Here is a 15,935-nt window from a genome sequence, read left to right on the forward strand (position 1 = left end):
AGAGGACAATGGGAATGACAGTAGTCTTGAGGCAGAGAAGAGCTTGGCTTGTTCAGTAAAGACCTCTCTTTAAAAGTTTGTGCCATCACCTGATGGGAGTCGGGAGAATACAATGAACGTAATTGTGGTAACCTCTTAGAAATAAAAACCGTAGGTATATCAGAGTCTCCGTAACAAGGTACGTTTAATTACCAGTGATTAGCACTCTAATTCTTCGATTTACTTACAGTCAGTCCTCAGCAGATTTCACAGAGGTATCCATCTACTGCAAGAAATACCAGAATTTCAAAACTAAACATTCCACTCAGTTAACGGTTACTAAGTGTCTAGTTGTGCTGGGTGCTGTCTGTGGTATTGGCATGTGAACACAAAGGAGCACAGGGGGTTCTCATGCTCAAGAAGGTTATGTTTTCTGTTAACTCACATTTGTTATTTGTTGTTTTTTGAGACAGGACATCTCATATCTCAGGATAGATGTAGGATCACAGGTATAAGATCCCATGCCTGGCTAATCATACTTTGTGCGTTTCTCTGTGTATGTTTGCTGTTTCTGTGTAGTGAGTGAGGGCTGGGTGTGCTGTGGTTTGCAGATGGAGGTCAGAGGACAGCCTTCAGGGTTTGGTCCTCATCTCTTCATCTGTTTTGAGATAGGGTCTCCTCCTCACTGCCAGTATTGAGCTAACTGGCTCTGAGCTTCAGAATCTCTGCCTCCCGTTTCCTGCAGGCCGTCTAGGATCACAGGTACTCACACTACCATATGTGGCTCTTTTGTGGGTTTCTGGGATTGAACTCAGGTCATCCAGCTGCTGCACAGTTAGGTACTTATTCGTTGCCTTTATAAGGTTTTGGGCCTTGATAATTCACTCTAGGGAGGTAGACTAACCTCTGTGAGTTAGAGGTTATCACTAGAGAGGTGAAGATACAATGAATCAAGGTCTTAAACCCCAAGGACCTGATGCTTTTCCTCTTTTCTAGTTTTTGTTGCCTGTAAACTGTAGAGTTGTTTTTGAGAATAAAAATAGTTACCCAGCATTTGGGACAGGAGGTACTGAGGAGAGTGAGAAGTGAGAGGCTGGGGGCTAGGAAAGCTTGAAGGGTGGGATCTAAACTGTTCCTTTGGATAGAATTTCAGTCATTGAAGTGGGGAAAATCCACTGGAATTGCAGACTACAAATTGTAAGCTAACGTGTGGATGATGAGACTCGAACCTGGGTCTTTTTAAAGAGCAGTAAGGACAATGAGTCCTCACTTGTCACTAAGGGGAAATGAGTAATTTTATAATGACAAGCATGTCCGCTGTCACCATAATTGAGGGTCAAAGTTAGAATCAGCAGTGAGGACGAGTTGGACTTGTGTACCGCTCAGAGCAGAGGCAAATCTACATGAGGGATATTCTTCAAATCATTGGTTTGTAATCTGAAGAAGTGTCAAGTCGTGAAAGTCAAGACTAGAAAACAATTCTAGATTAAAAGAACAAAGACCCCTCAGGGCGAGTGTACAATCCTGGTTTATGTCCTTGGCTGTGTAGTTATGACTAGAACAGTTTTTCAAACTTGGTGGAGCCTGTGTATTAAGTAGAATAACCTGATGGTATTCATTTTTTATTTTTATGATTGTGTTGTGTTATTTTGAGAATGTTAATATTTTTTTTTTTTAAAGTGAAATGCTGGAAAGATGGTTTTGCATTTAAGAGTATCTGCTAGGCAGCCATGAAGACTTGGAGTCAGTCAGATCCTAGCACTCATGTGACAATCCTCATGTTCCCAAAGGATCCAGTGCTGTCTTCTGATACATGTGCATAAGATTACGCGCACACACACACACACACACACACACACACACACACACACGTTTAATTGATTAAATAAATGCAGAAAGGGGAGGTGGACTAGGTATTAGTTGTACAGCAGCAACTAATGTTATGTCAGCACGGGGCGGGGTGTGGGGAGGAGGAAGAGGTAGAGGATCTAGAATTCATGGCCAGCTTGGGTAACAGTGAGAACCTATTTTTAAAAGTAAAAATATCTTTCCAGGTAGGACTGGAAAGATTGCTCAGTGGTTACAAACACTGACTGTTCTTTCAAAGGACTCAGGTTCAATTTTCATCATCCACATGTTAGCCTACAACTGTCTGCAATTCCAGTCCCAGGGGATCTGGCTTCTGTGGGCAACACTTGCTTATGAGCATGGTACACAGATATACATATATGCAAAACACCCATACACAGAAAATAAAAATAAATAAATAATTTTCAATAAAGCTGGGCATGGGCCTATGTTTGTAATCCCAGCACTTAGGAAGCTAAGGCAGGAGGATTGGGAGTTCGAGACTAACATGAGCTATTTAGAGTTTGAAGCCAGCTTGGTTAACAAAGAGGCCTGTCCCTAAATAAAGGGTGTGGTTTGTAAGTAGATAGAATGATGAGGGCAGAGAAGTAGAGACAGGTTGCACTCTGGGGACACTATTCAGTAGACTGGTCAGTCACTCAGTCACTAGTCGACACCTGCCCGCATGGTGGGAAAGGTAAGGGTGTGTGGTGCAGGCTCTCATTACTTGCCAGACCCTAACTCTTCTCTCCTTGAATTTTAGCATCATGGATACTGACTTGTATGATGAATTTGGGAATTATATTGGACCAGAGCTTGATTCTGATGAAGATGATGATGAATTGGGAAGAGAGACAAAAGATCTTGATGAGGTAAAGCAAACACTGTTTTCTTTATCCCTCTCTTGTTACAGACAATGACCTGCATGCATCTCTAATGTTCCCTGGGCGGTGAAGGGTGGATTTCAAGGCAGGCACACATACTGTGTGCCCTGGCTATCCTGGAACTCACAGAGACCAGCCTTTCTTTCATCTCGAGTGCTGTGACTCACGGCCTGGCTACTGCTGGATTGTTTATATGACTTGTATTGGGATTTTATATTGGCTCCTAAAGTTTAAAAGCGGGTATAAGAGGGTTTTGTTCATGAGTTGGGTTTGATTTGAGCTCTAGTAATGGTTCTGTAATAGCTCTTTGTGTTCCCGCCTGTATCTTTTGACAAAAAGGAATGATCCCAGTTCATCACGGGGAGACAGCTGTATTAGTGTGTCTGTACTCAGAGCTCCTTCCTAAGCCCTGATTTAAAAAGAGGCATATGAAGCGGTGGAGGGTGGAGGGTGGAGGGTGGTTCCTGTTAGTCCAGTTTAGGAGTGGGAGATAATGTCCAGAATGATTTTAGATAGCTTTCAAAGGGCATTCCACTATAAAGCCAGGGGTGTATGTAAGCCCAGCACTTAGAAACGGAGGCCAGAAATAAGGAGTTCAGAGTCAGTCTTGGTTCTATAATGAGTTTGAGGAAAGCCTGAGCTAAATGAGATCCTGTCTCAGAAAAACAGCACCAAAGAATTAGTAAAATATTATTTTATAAAAAGGAGGGATACTATTCTGTTTCTTGTCATTGCAAATACCTGACAGGAACCAGATATAGGAGGAAGGATTTATGACTTAATATAAAGGACGACTGATGCTCATAGTGGAGAAGACATAACAGCAGTTGGCTCAGTGGCGGCTACTTAGTCATACCTCAGGGTACCAGGAAGCACAGAGAGGTCAGAAACTGGAGACAGACTGTCAGCCTGGAGACTCCATCTTCCAGTGTTCCACAACAGCCCAGAACAGTACTACCAACTGGGGCCAGAGGTTCAAACATGAGCAAGTGAGAGACAGTTTACACTCAAACAGCAGCAGGCACCCAGAGCAGCTTTCATCTTATAGCAGTATTCAGAACTCAGTGAGTGAGATGTAGATTTAATGGCATTAGGATCTCACAATGATTTTAGTGAGCATGAAAGGGGAATGGGGGTGAGAACAGATACGTTATTATGTAAATGTGTAGAACTGTCAAACAGTGAAGAGCAGACTCATCCCATTTCTTGGTGGTGGATTAGTCTGGATTTGCAGGGGGTTTAAATTCACGGACAACAGGAATGGGAACAGAGTTCTGGCTGCCATCAGTCTCCATAAAGGAGAATGTTGCTCAAGCTAGAAAAAACTGAGCCCTAGGAGAGGACATTGGAGCTGCTGTAGGCTTGTGAAAGGAGACTGGCTTGCATCTTCAGTACGTTCATGTCTGCAGGTACAGACGAATTGTACCCTCGTGGCGTGTTAGGGAAATCTTGAGGTGAGCTGAGAACCACTGTGGTGATATACTTCAGTGGCAGGGTACTTCCCTGTGTGCACAGGTACCCTAGATTTAGTCCTTAGCACTGCCAAGATGGAGGGTGGAGAGGAGAGGCCATGAAACAACACCAGCAAAAAAAAAGAATTAAGTAATTTCTCTTAAAATGGAATTAGAGCTGGGCTGTGGTGGCGCACACCTTTGATCCCAGCACTAGGGAGGTAGAACAGAGGCAGGCAGATCTCTGAGTTCAAGGCCAGCCTGGTGTACAGTGTGAGTTCCAGGACAGCCAGGACCACACAGAGAAAACAGTCTTGAAATTTTTTTATATTAAATTTTTTTATGTGATCGATGTTTTTCTAAACAGAGAAGATCCTGTCTTGAAAGTTTAAAAAAAAAAAAAAAAAAGTTATTTGGAGCTCTAATGCATAGGAGTTTCTAAGAAGAGTGTTCATTCTGGAGGGAAGGGGTACAGGGAGAAGGGTCCACAGATAACTAACTGGTAAATCACCTCTTCTCTATGTCATCAAAGTCCAGTACTTAGAGAACAGCTGTGGGTGTGAAGCAGAGGAGGTGGAGTCAGAGAGTTGAAGACCTTGAATAAAAAACAGTAAGAGCCAGATGAGATGATGCATGCCTTGAATTCCAGCAGAGACCAAGACAGGCAGTCCATGGCCAGCCTGGTCCATACAGTGAGGTCCGGGACAGCCAGGGCTACACAGTCAAAGCAAAATGCTAGAGTTCTTCCTTCAGTGAAAGAGGGTTGGAGGCCTGCCGACTAGCCAGGGCTGCGTCTCAGTACTGCCAGCATCCATGTGAAGATAGGGGCTGGGCCACTGCTTGACTGTGAGGAGAGGAGGGAATGAGGCCACTAGGCAGCTTGAGCAGTGCTGTCCGCAGACAGGGCACTGCTGAAGGCTGCTTGGTAGCTTTATCGCAGGCTCGTTTGAGCCACTGCATGGTGCTCAAGGGGAGATGGCTAGAGGAGGCAGGCTTCATCATATAAAGCCCACAGTTCCCTTCCTAATGCATTCAGCTGTATGGGACAGAAGACTGGCTTGGTAGCTATTTTGGAGCCATTACCAGTAGGATATGTTTGGCTGCTGAAAGCGCTGATGTCATCTCAGGCCGCTTTAATAGAAGCAGAACATACAGATGGCAGGAGGTGGCCAGCCAGCCCACCATCACAGGTATTTGCATTCTTTTCTAAAAAACAGGTTGACATTTTGGAATTTGTGTGAAAGAAAACAAACACCCACCACTGTATCTACCCAGCTCACTGCACACAGTGCCTTCTGCTCTGTTGTTGTGGACAAATTGTTTTCTCGTCAACCAACTCCTATCCCCCATCCCTTCTCACCACTCAGGACCTTCACCTAGTACTTCTCCCTCCCTCTCCTGCTCCATCAGCAGCTGTCCCTCACTAGCTGGTCATCCCAGGCAGTGTACAAACATGTTATTTTACCTTAAAACCTTCACTCTGGGCATGGTGGCAAATGCAGAGGCAGGCGGATCTCTGTGAGTGCACGTCTAGCTTGGTCTATAGAGTGAGTTCCAGGCTAGCAAGGGCTACATAGAGAAACCCTGTCCTGAAAAAAACAAACAAAAAAAGCCTCCCCAAAACCCTTTACTCATAATTTTAGCTAGGTAGGTAGTTCAGTGCCAGCCTGGGCAACTTAGTGACACCCAGTCCCAATAGAATAAAATAGTGGGTATGAGGGCCTGGGTTCCATTTCTGGTACCACTCTAGCCCCCCTCACCTTCCCACCCCCTTCAGTTACCTCCCTATTTTCTTCCCTGAATGCACACCTCAGAAGAGTTGTTGAAGCTGTTTCTAAATCTCCCATTTGCTCTCCAGCCCACTCTAACCCTATTCCTTGGACGTTGCTCTTGTTAAAGTCACTATGGTCCTGGCCTGTTAGTCTCAGTCTCACATGACTTGCCTGCCACATCTGGTGAGCTGATCGTTTCCTCATGTCTTTCTTTCCCTTGGTTTCCAGGGAGGCCCCTGGCTTTCACCCTCGTGACCCATCCTTCTTAGTCTTTACTGCTAGCTTCTTCTCCCAGGCCTTCAGATGCCAGCAAACCTAGAGTTCCATTTTACACCTCTCCTCCACCCCTGCATACTGCACTGGTCATCGTATCCAGTCTGTCAGGGGACTTCTTTGTCCAAAAGACTCTTGGGTTTCTGTCTTCAAAGACTTTTCTTTTGAGCCACAGTTCCATGTGTCCTGCATCTGGCTTGGCATCTCTCCTTAGTGCCTAACATAGGGGTCTCAGAAGTAGTGGATCTGCCAGATTCAAAGTCCCTTCCCATACTGCCCTCACTCCTCCTCATCCCTGTAATACGGTACCTTGCTTTAAATGCTCAGGTCAGAGGCTCCCTTTCTCTCTGTAAGCATACTTTCATGTATAGAAAACACTTGATTCTACAAAGTATTTCTAGAACAATCTCCTCATACCACCTTTACAGATGCATGTTGCACTCACCATCTCTTTCCCAAATTACTGCAAAAGGTTCGTAACCAGCCCTCCTCTCAGTATGTTCTCAAGGTGGAAAAGGATGGGGTCATGTCCCCCCGTCCCCTACACACACAGACAGGAGTGAGATTTACACCCAAGACACTGAGCTATAACTGCTGCTGCAGACTAGCCTGTTGAAACCACTCTTCTAGAAAAAAATAAAGCCAGGACCAAGGACAACAGCTCAGTTGCTGTACAAGCATGAGGACCTAAGTCCCCTGAACCCATAAAAATGCCAGGTGTGGTAGTGTGGAAACAGGGTGATCCTGGGACTGGGCTGGATAGCCAGCCAATTTTAGCTAATCCACAAGCCCCGGGCCACAGTGAGAGAGTGTCTCAGAGGAGATAGATGGTGTTCCTGAGGCCAATGCCTTGCCAGCCTCCACACACATATACACATTAAAAGCAAGGGGGTGTCATCAGATTCCTTAAGTGATCTGGGAGGTTCGCTGCAGTTACCTCCTGCGCGACTTCAGTTTCCTCCTAAGCATATTGTTTGTCACAGCAGTAGAAAGCCTGACTAGGACAGTTGAGGACTAGACTTGGTTGTGTTTTGTGTTACACTGACCATGTTGAAGAAGTGCAGACTTTTCCAGGGCAGCACCATCATTCCCCACTCAGCATGTGTGAGCTTTAGCTTTTCACACGCTTGCCAACCCTGGTATTGCCCATTATCAAGATGATTTTTCAAAACCAGTTTTGTCAAGTTTAATGAGACGGGTTTGTTTCTAATTTCTACCTCTGGCTTCTGACTTTTGTCCTTGGAGAAAGTGGGTTTTTTTGTTTGTTTTTTTCTTAGTTGACCATGCTGTGATGAGCTCTTTGTTCTTTTTAATCTCAATCCACTGTGGCCAGTCTTAATGGGAATTAAGAGTGGGACAAGTTTGATGCAGCAGCGCAGGCCGTAGCCAAGGCTCCTAGATTCCCTTGAGGGGAGGGTCTTCCAGGGTTGGGGATCCCCCTCACCAGCACAGGACTCGAAGGAAGATGCAGCTGTCTCACAGAAGGGGGCAGTGGGCTGACAAGCAGAAAAAGGTACCCCTCTGTCCTCCCTCTCTCTCTTGTCTTTAGATGGATGAGGATGAGGACGAGGATGACGTGGGCGAGCACGATGACGATCATCCCGGGATGGAGGTGGTGCTGCATGAGGACAAGAAGTACTACCCCACAGCCGAGGAGGTGTATGGCCCCGAGGTAGAGACCATAGTCCAGGAGGAAGACACCCAGCCCCTCACAGGTATGGCTGGAGGAAACCTTGCCTAGCTGTCAGCGAATCCTCAAAGTTCAGTGAATGAATTGGGCAATTTTTCTTTAATTTTCCATATTATTTCTGGACTAAGAGTCAATTATTTTGTCTCAATATTTAGCAAAACTCTTAGCTTGTTAGTGAACAAAAAGAGTTAGTATTTTGGGGCTGAGGCGATGGTTCAGCAGCTAAGAGCACTGGCTGGCTGCACTTGCGGAAGACCCAGGGTCAATTCTGAGCACCCACATGGCAGGTCACACAGCTCACAACCACCTGTAACTACAGCTCCAGAGGACCTGGTGCCCTCTTCTGACCTCTGAGGCCACCAAACAAGCATATGATGTACAAATACATATGAAATAAAATAACTAAATATGTTGGTAATTTTAAAAGGAGTCAGTGCTCTATCCACTTCCTGATGCTTATAGACTACCACACGCTCTTTGGTCTGATGGCTTCCCTTGTCCTGAGCAGTCCCTGTGGAGCTCATTGTCCACCTCCTAACAGTGATTCAGGAAAGGGGTTCTGTTGTAAGATGTAGAGGGTGGGGTTTTTTGTGTCCGTTGTTTCCCTACATCCCACCAACTAAGCTGAAGCCCTTCACTGTCTCAGGCCGAAATAGCATTCTGGACTTTATCAGCTTGAGTGACAGGTCCCTGAGAATAAAATAAATTACTGTTATATATCATGCACTCTGAAGACTGATCCAGTGGAGCCAAGCTCCAACCTTTGTTTCATACCTTCCTACATGTCATTGCTTTTTTTCTTCCACCCAGAGCCCATTATAAAGCCAGTGAAAACCAAGAAATTCACTCTGATGGAGCAGACATTACCTGTCACGGTGTATGAGATGGAGTAAGTTTTAAGATCCCTCTGTTCTTTTCTTAGAGGCAGGAAAAGGTGGTTTGTGGTTGAAAGAGCCAGTGAATTATGACAGCAGTGCTTTCTAATCTGTCAGGATGTGGCTGCTGGGGTGTTTAGGTTCAGATTTCTCTCCCAGATCTCATCTGGATGTCAGTTGTCTCCCTTCCTCTATCCCAGCACCGCCTCTAAAGTAGAACAGTCCTTGAAGCCAGTCTCAGACAGAATGGGTGTTACAATTACCAGCATGGAGCTCTGTGCTCTGTTGATCAGTCTTCGGATCTGTGGTCAGCAGCTGAGAACCGGCTCCCGGAAGTGTTCACTGACAGTTGTTTTATTCTTTCTGTCTGTCTGTCGCTTTCTCTGTAGTGGTAGGGTTGTTGCTGTTTATTTGTTTTTTGTTTTAAGACAAAGATTTACTAGATAGCCAAGGATGATATTAAAGTCCTGCTTCCCCTGCTTTCACCTACAAGGTGTTGAGATTAGAAACCTGAACCACCATGCCCAGCTGCATCCTCCTGTCCATGCCCTGTCCCAGGTCTCATGCATCCCAGACTAGTTTTGATCCTGCTGCCTCCACCACATAAGCACTAGGATTGCTACTTGACCTACCATGCCAGCCTCGTCTGAGTTTAACCTTCCTTTTTCAATCATTTTACTGTTGAAATTCGTATGATGGTAGACATGAGGCCCAGTGGCAAAGACAAGTCTGACAAACTAAGTTTGATTCCTAAAACCCAGCTGACAGAGAACCAACTCCTAAAAGTTGTCTTCCAATCTCCCCATTAACTCTGTGGTGCATTCCTGTATGCTTTCATCCAGAGGGCACTGGTCTCATGACCTTGGTTTCCAGGCTGTGTTGTCTCATGGGCACCCTGAGCCAGGGCTCTGAGTATTCTGCAGTTGAACTGAAAGTTGTTCTGGCTGGACATAGCTGAACGACCTCTGTGCCACCCTACTGGGGGAACTCCTGTCATAGTTTCCTTTCTCTTTGCCTTTTTCCTTCTAGTTTCTTAGCAGATCTGATGGACAACTCTGAGCTCATCCGAAATGTGACCTTGTGTGGCCATCTCCACCACGGCAAGGTGAGAGGCTGTTCTGCTTCTTGGAGTGGGATTTCTCCTTGTATCTGCTTATCTTCTGAGCCCTTATGAAGTTCTAAGTCTGGCAGGGTGGGTGAGGGACATGTGCTCCCTGCATGCTCTTATGGAACCGTTGTGACATCTCAGTCACTTACATGCCTGAGCTGTGTGTTTACATCTAGACAGAAAAAGGGAAATTGAACCTTACTCTGGCTTTTATAGCCTTTTATTTCCTGAGGGAGAACTCTCCAAGAAAGATTTCGTTTTTCATTGAAAACTCATCTTGTGGATTCTGTGTTAATCCTTTGCTGTCCCATAATTCTCTTTGCTTTTCTCTACCTTCCTTCATGCCTGAATTACATGGTGCATTGGGAGCTGGGGGGGAAAGGCACAGATTTTCTTCCACAATTGCAGGTCTTAACTATCTCTTCTTTTTCAGACGTGTTTTGTAGATTGTTTAATAGAACAGACACATCCGGAAATCAGAAAGCGCTATGACCAAGACGTAAGTAGAACTTGGGCTGAACTGTTGGGAATGAAGCGGGATGCCTTGCTTCCCCCAGTCCCTCACCTGCACTCATCAGCAGAGGTGTCCTCAGACTGCTGCTGTGTGATTGGAATCTATTAATAGGCGTAAGCAGATCATTTCAGCTTTCTCAAGAGCATGGAGAATGTTAACCTGCAGTATTTTTAGGTGATCTGTTCTGCATTTGAGATCCCTCCTCAGTATATATCCTGACTTTTATAGTCTCCTCTTTTCTATCATTTTATTAATAGCCTGCTCTATAAATATCCTACAGTCATTCGGGCCTTGTTATTTTCATGGTAAATTTAAATGCCTGTGAACAAGGCCAACTGTGGCGGCAAATCTCAGTGCAATAAATGTTCAGACTCTGCCAGATTGACTGTTTTGATGTGTGAGACTTGGAGGCTGCTACATGGCTCCTTTTACCACTCCTAAGATCCAGTGCAGTGTGTACAGCCTAGCTCTCCAGCCACATGTGATTGTAGTGTCCGCTTACTCCCACCCTGCACGTGTGCAGGAACCTTTTCCATCTGGGAGGGCACTGGTCTCGTTGACTGGAATTGCTGTGGGGACACCCACTGTCTTTAGTCTAGTTTTCCTCCTGAGGGAAGGAAGCTCCTGGAGTTGGGAGGAGGTGAGCGAGGTGATTGATGGTCTGTGTACAGGAGAGAAGTCTGAATTCAGGTGCTAACATCACTAAATGTTTTTCAGCTATGCTATACTGACATCCTCTTCACAGAACAAGAGGTAAGTGAGTGTGTCTTGGGAAATCAGACTCTGCCTGTACAAACCCACCAGTCATAGTTTTGTAGAGACAAGGGAGGCCTTTAATGGAGCAGTCGCTTTTAACCTTGCCCCACACTTCTCTCCTGCTGCTCTCAGTCATCCCATAATGAGAACTGGGAAGGCAGGCTGTGCAGGTGTGGAGCCTCCCAGTCCTTGAGTAGATTTAACAAATCCTGAGAGGTGATGCTCATATTTGTAAAACTCCACATGGTCTTTACAGTATCCCACAATCCCTAAGATGTCTCCTGTGGCCGGGCAGTGGTGGCGCACGCCTTTAATCCCAGCATTTCTGAGTTCGAGGCCAGCCTGGTCTACAGAGTGAGTTCCAGGACAGCCAGGGCTATACAGAGAAACCCTGTCTCGAAAAACAAAAAAACAAAAACAAAAAAAACAAAAAAACAAAAAAAGATGTCTCTTGTGAGACCATCTGCTTCCAGGAGGGTCTTCTCTGAAGGGCTGTGGTCCAGTGTGCTGCTTGTCTCTTTCAGCCTGGATCTGTCTCCTCCTTTATCATCTGTCCCGTTTTTTCCCTAAAGAACTGTGTGATGGGCTGGAGAGATGGCTCAGTGGTTAAGAGCACTGACTGCTCTTCCAGAGTTCCTGAGTTCAATTCCCAGCAACCACATGGTGGCTCACAACCATCTATAATGGGATCTGATGCCCTCTTCTGGTATGTCTGGAGACAGCCACAGTGCACTCGTATATATAAAATAAATAAATCTTTTTTTTTTTAAAAAGAGAACTATGTGAAAGGCTCTGACACGTGCACAGGGTTAACTAAAGGAATGTAGGGCAGTACTCCACGGGATAAGACATCTCAACAGTGTTGTTAACTGTTTTAACAGTTACTGTTTGAGCGTGGCAGGATTTTATTTGGGTTTTGCTTTTTTCGATCGTTTCATGCTGGCCTCAGACTTGCCGGTGCTGCTGTTAGAGGGCTCACTGTGGGCCTCATGGGTTTTCCTTTTTCTTTTACTTTTTTTTTTTTTTTTTAGGAGGTTGTGGGTAAGATAGGGTCTCTCTATGTAGTCCTGGCTAGGACTGTCTTGGAATTTGCTATGTAAACCAGGCTGGCCTTGAACTCACAGAGATCCTCCTGCCTCTGCCTCACGGGTGTTGGGATTAAAGGTGGGCAGTGTGAGTGCCCAGCTTTCCCCCCTTTAAAATACTTATTTCCTATTAAAACTTACTTTTCTTCCCTTTAAAAACAAAAACAAAAGCCCTAAACCCAGATCTTTCTTTCTATTTTTATGATGCTCACCTGCTTTGTTTCCAGTGAAGGAGGTGCGAGCCTGGGCCTGGGACCTCTGAGCTCACACAGTTGCTTCGCTCTTCTTATTTTTCTTTTCTTTTTCCTTTTCCTTCCTTTCTTCCTTTTTTTTTTTTTTTTTTTTTAACTAATCGCCCTGCCCTTCAATACTGTTGAAGGCACATCATCTTGCTGGTGTACAGGTAGAACAGACCTGCAATCCCAACTACTCAGAAGGTTCCATCGGAAGTTCAAAGCCAGCTTTGTGTAGTGGCTCATACCTTTAATCCCAGGACTGGAGCAGGAGCAGGTGGATGGATCTCTGTTTGAGGCCAGCCAGAAAGGAAGTTGTTCAAAGCCTACCAGGGTTACAGAAAGAGGATGAGGTCAGCCTGAACAACTTAGTGAGACTTTGTCTCAAAATAAAATCTTAGAGCTGAGGGTGTTGATCACCTAGCATGTGAGAGACCCATGTTTAATCTCTAATATTTCTTCCCCTGCCCCTCAAAAAAACCCCATTAATTTGGGGGTTGGAGATGTAATTCTATGGTAGAATACTTGCTTAGTATGTACAGGCTCTGAGTTTATTCTCTAGCACTGTAAAAAAAAAAAAGTGTGTATAAAAAAAAAGAGGTGTGTGTGCACAGGCCTCTAATCCTAGCACTCAGGTAGGTAGATCTCTGTGAGTTGTGAGATGGAGGCCAGCATGGTCTACAGAGTGAGTTCCAGGACAGCCAGGGCTATACAGAGAAACCCTGTCTTAAAAACAAAAAACAGCCGGGCAGTGGTGGCGCACGCCTTTAATGTCAGCACTTGGGAGGCAGAGGCAGGCGGATTTCTGAGTTCGAGGCCAGCCTGGTCTACAGAGTGAGTTCCAGGACAACCAGGGCTACACAGAGAAACCCTGTCTCGAAAAACCAAAAAAAAGAAAACCAAAAAAAAAAAAAACAAACCCCCCAAAAACAACACCTCTCCCCCCCCCAATGGTGCGTGCATGCGTGCGTAAGAGAGAGAGAGAGAGAGAGAGAGAGAGAGAGAGAGAGAGAGAGAGAGAAAATAGGTCTAGATAAAAAGAGTTACATCCACTACAAGGAGAATCATTGGTATAATCATTGAGCAACTGATAAACCCCGAGAGCTGAGTGACTCCTCTGGCTCGGGTAGAAGTCTTGAGCGTCTGTCTGGATTTCAGAGAGGCGTCGGCATCAAGAGCACTCCTGTGACGGTGGTGCTGCCGGACACCAAAGGGAAGTCTTACCTCTTCAACATCATGGACACACCAGGTGGGCCCCTTGACCTTTACTGTACAGCCTCATCCAGTTTCTGTTTGTGCCCTTTTCCCAGAGCAGTACAGAGTGTTCTTGGTGTTTGTATTTATGTTCAAGGATTCCCTTTTCTTTGACATAAAAGCAGTCTTCTGGCCTTTGACTTCACTTCCACCTTTACTTTCCTGTGGAATTTTAAATTTGGGGGACTTTGTGTGTTTACTGATTTCAGTTTATGTCAGGCCCCAGGCCTAGCCATGATGAAATGAAGGTGAGTCAAACCTGACCCCAGGAGAAGTGGACAGAGCTTGTCAGGCCTGAGTGCCGTGGTTCTGCTGCCAGCTGTCTCTTTGGTGGAAAGGGCTGACTTGATGCATAATTGTTTTTATTTAAAGTCTAGGCAATTTGGGATCTGGGAGACTTGCCTTCAGTGCACCATTAGGTACCCCATGCCTGATACTCTGAAGCCCCACCACTCCTTCCCAGGAGAGGCACCGGTTTTCCTGGAGCAGCTTGCCATGCTTCCTATGCCTCTTTTTGCCATTTCCCCTGCCTCCAGATCATCATAGCTCCTGTACTCTTGGTTACCTGTCAGACTAAGTTGGTGTGTCAGCTGCCTTACCTTCTCCATGTGGAGACCTTCTGTATACAACCTTAACCCCAGGATGGGATGCAAACGGGAGAAATTTATACACTGAGACGCTGTGGGCAGGAAGAGGGGTATTTGGAGTTCATAGCACTGGTTCCTTGGGTCACCCTAGAAGCTAACTGCCTCATTCCACCAAGTGATGGCTAGATATTTGCTTTTCAGGTCATGTGAATTTTTCTGATGAGGTCACAGCTGGCTTGCGCATCTCAGATGGAGTGGTCCTTTTCATTGATGCTGCTGAGGGGGTAAGTTAGTCTGGGCTCTTAGAAGCTAATCCCCTGTTAACATGCCCCTATTAATTCCTCTGAGAGCCAGGGAACATGCAGTTCATAAGCTCAGGTTTGCTCTAAATTTAGGGAGGTAAGCGATGTTTAAAGTTGGAGAGTGTACTTGAAAGTCTTTATATTTCTAAACTGAAAGATTGGATACGCCAGAAACCTCATTCATACCATTACTGTTGAGACACCAGCAGAGGGAGCCAGAGGCATCTTATTTTAAAAAGTTCAGATTTAGTCAGACATTGTACAAGGAACCGCCTCTTGTCTGTTGATGATTTATCTCTACTAGAAACGTGCTCTCGTGTGTCTTTTCTGTGAGTTGTAGGAAAGTATTTACAAATTGTTTTCTTTCTTTGTTTTTTGTTTTTTAATGAGATGAGCTCTTACTCTGGGACTGTCAAAGTGGATTAGTTCTTAAGGCACTTGCTGCCAAACCTGGTTAGCTGAGTTCAGTCTCCAGAACTTACGTGGTAGAGCCAGAGAACCAGCTTCCAAAGTCTTCGGCCTCCGTTCCACACCATTGCATGAGCATAAGCACACACAAAAATAAACACATGTCATTTTAAAAGTTAAAAAGAGCCAGGCAGTGGTGGTGCACGCCTTTAACCCCAGCACTTGAGAGCCAGAGACAGTTGGATCTCTTAATTTGAGGCCAGCCTAATCTATAAAGCAAGTTCCAGGACAGCCAGGGCTACACAGAGAAACTCTGTCTCGAGAAACCAAAAAGGGAAAAAAAAAGTTAAAAAGAAATCTCATTGTGTAGCCCAGGTTGGCCTAGAATTTACTGTATAGCCTAGGCTGGCCTTCAACTCAAAGAGGTCTACATGTCTCTGCCTCCTGGGTGCTGGGATTAAAGATATGCACCTCTCCACCCAGCATATCCTTACATCTTGATGCTCTGGCTGACCCATCTTTGCCTCTCAGAAGTTGGTTGTGGCTGACTCGTCATCCTTTTGACCTACCTCAGGTTTTAGTACTTGTTTATTTTTTCCATGCTTTCCCTGCTCTGGTCCTAACACCAGCCATTTCTTCAGTGAGTTCTGGCCTCCTAAATAGGAGAGACCACTATTTAGAAACAAAGATCTGAGGTGCTCGTTGCTGCTGTGATCCTTCCCCTCCAGGCCCACTCACCAGCACAGCTAGCTAATACACACCCACACAGCTGTCACTTTTCTGCACACAAGTATTGAAAGCATCAGGCGTTCAAAGTGGATGTAATCACTCTGTGTGCCTGTAATCACAGCACTCGGGAAGTAAGAAGATTACTACAAATCCGAGGCAAGCTGTGGCTACAAACCAAGGCCTTGTC

At 45.4% G+C, this 15,935-nt stretch overlaps 1 protein-coding gene across 2 annotated transcripts in view; it reads left to right on the plus strand.

Annotated features, from left to right (window-relative positions):
• Eftud2 (elongation factor Tu GTP binding domain containing 2) overlaps window positions 1-15,935 on the plus strand; it is a 40,060-nt gene that overhangs the window by 975 nt on the left and 23,150 nt on the right. Inside the window, exons 2-10 of one of the 2 annotated variants that reach the window (XM_076935707.1) lie at window positions 652-741; window positions 2,591-2,699; window positions 7,757-7,922; window positions 8,708-8,786; window positions 9,802-9,877; window positions 10,314-10,379; window positions 11,112-11,147; window positions 13,627-13,717; window positions 14,511-14,593. In XM_076935707.1, the coding sequence (XP_076791822.1) occupies window positions 2,595-2,699; window positions 7,757-7,922; window positions 8,708-8,786; window positions 9,802-9,877; window positions 10,314-10,379; window positions 11,112-11,147; window positions 13,627-13,717; window positions 14,511-14,593 (702 nt within the window). In that variant the 5' untranslated portion in view covers window positions 652-741; window positions 2,591-2,594. The remainder of the gene's footprint in view (window positions 1-651; window positions 742-2,590; window positions 2,700-7,756; window positions 7,923-8,707; window positions 8,787-9,801; window positions 9,878-10,313; window positions 10,380-11,111; window positions 11,148-13,626; window positions 13,718-14,510; window positions 14,594-15,935) is intronic. The other variant, XM_034505475.2, reaches the window with a different exon arrangement.

The sequence above is a fragment of the Arvicanthis niloticus genome, chromosome 6 (genome assembly GCF_011762505.2).
Source record: "Arvicanthis niloticus isolate mArvNil1 chromosome 6, mArvNil1.pat.X, whole genome shotgun sequence".
In the NCBI taxonomy this organism is placed as follows: domain Eukaryota; kingdom Metazoa; phylum Chordata; class Mammalia; order Rodentia; family Muridae; genus Arvicanthis; species Arvicanthis niloticus.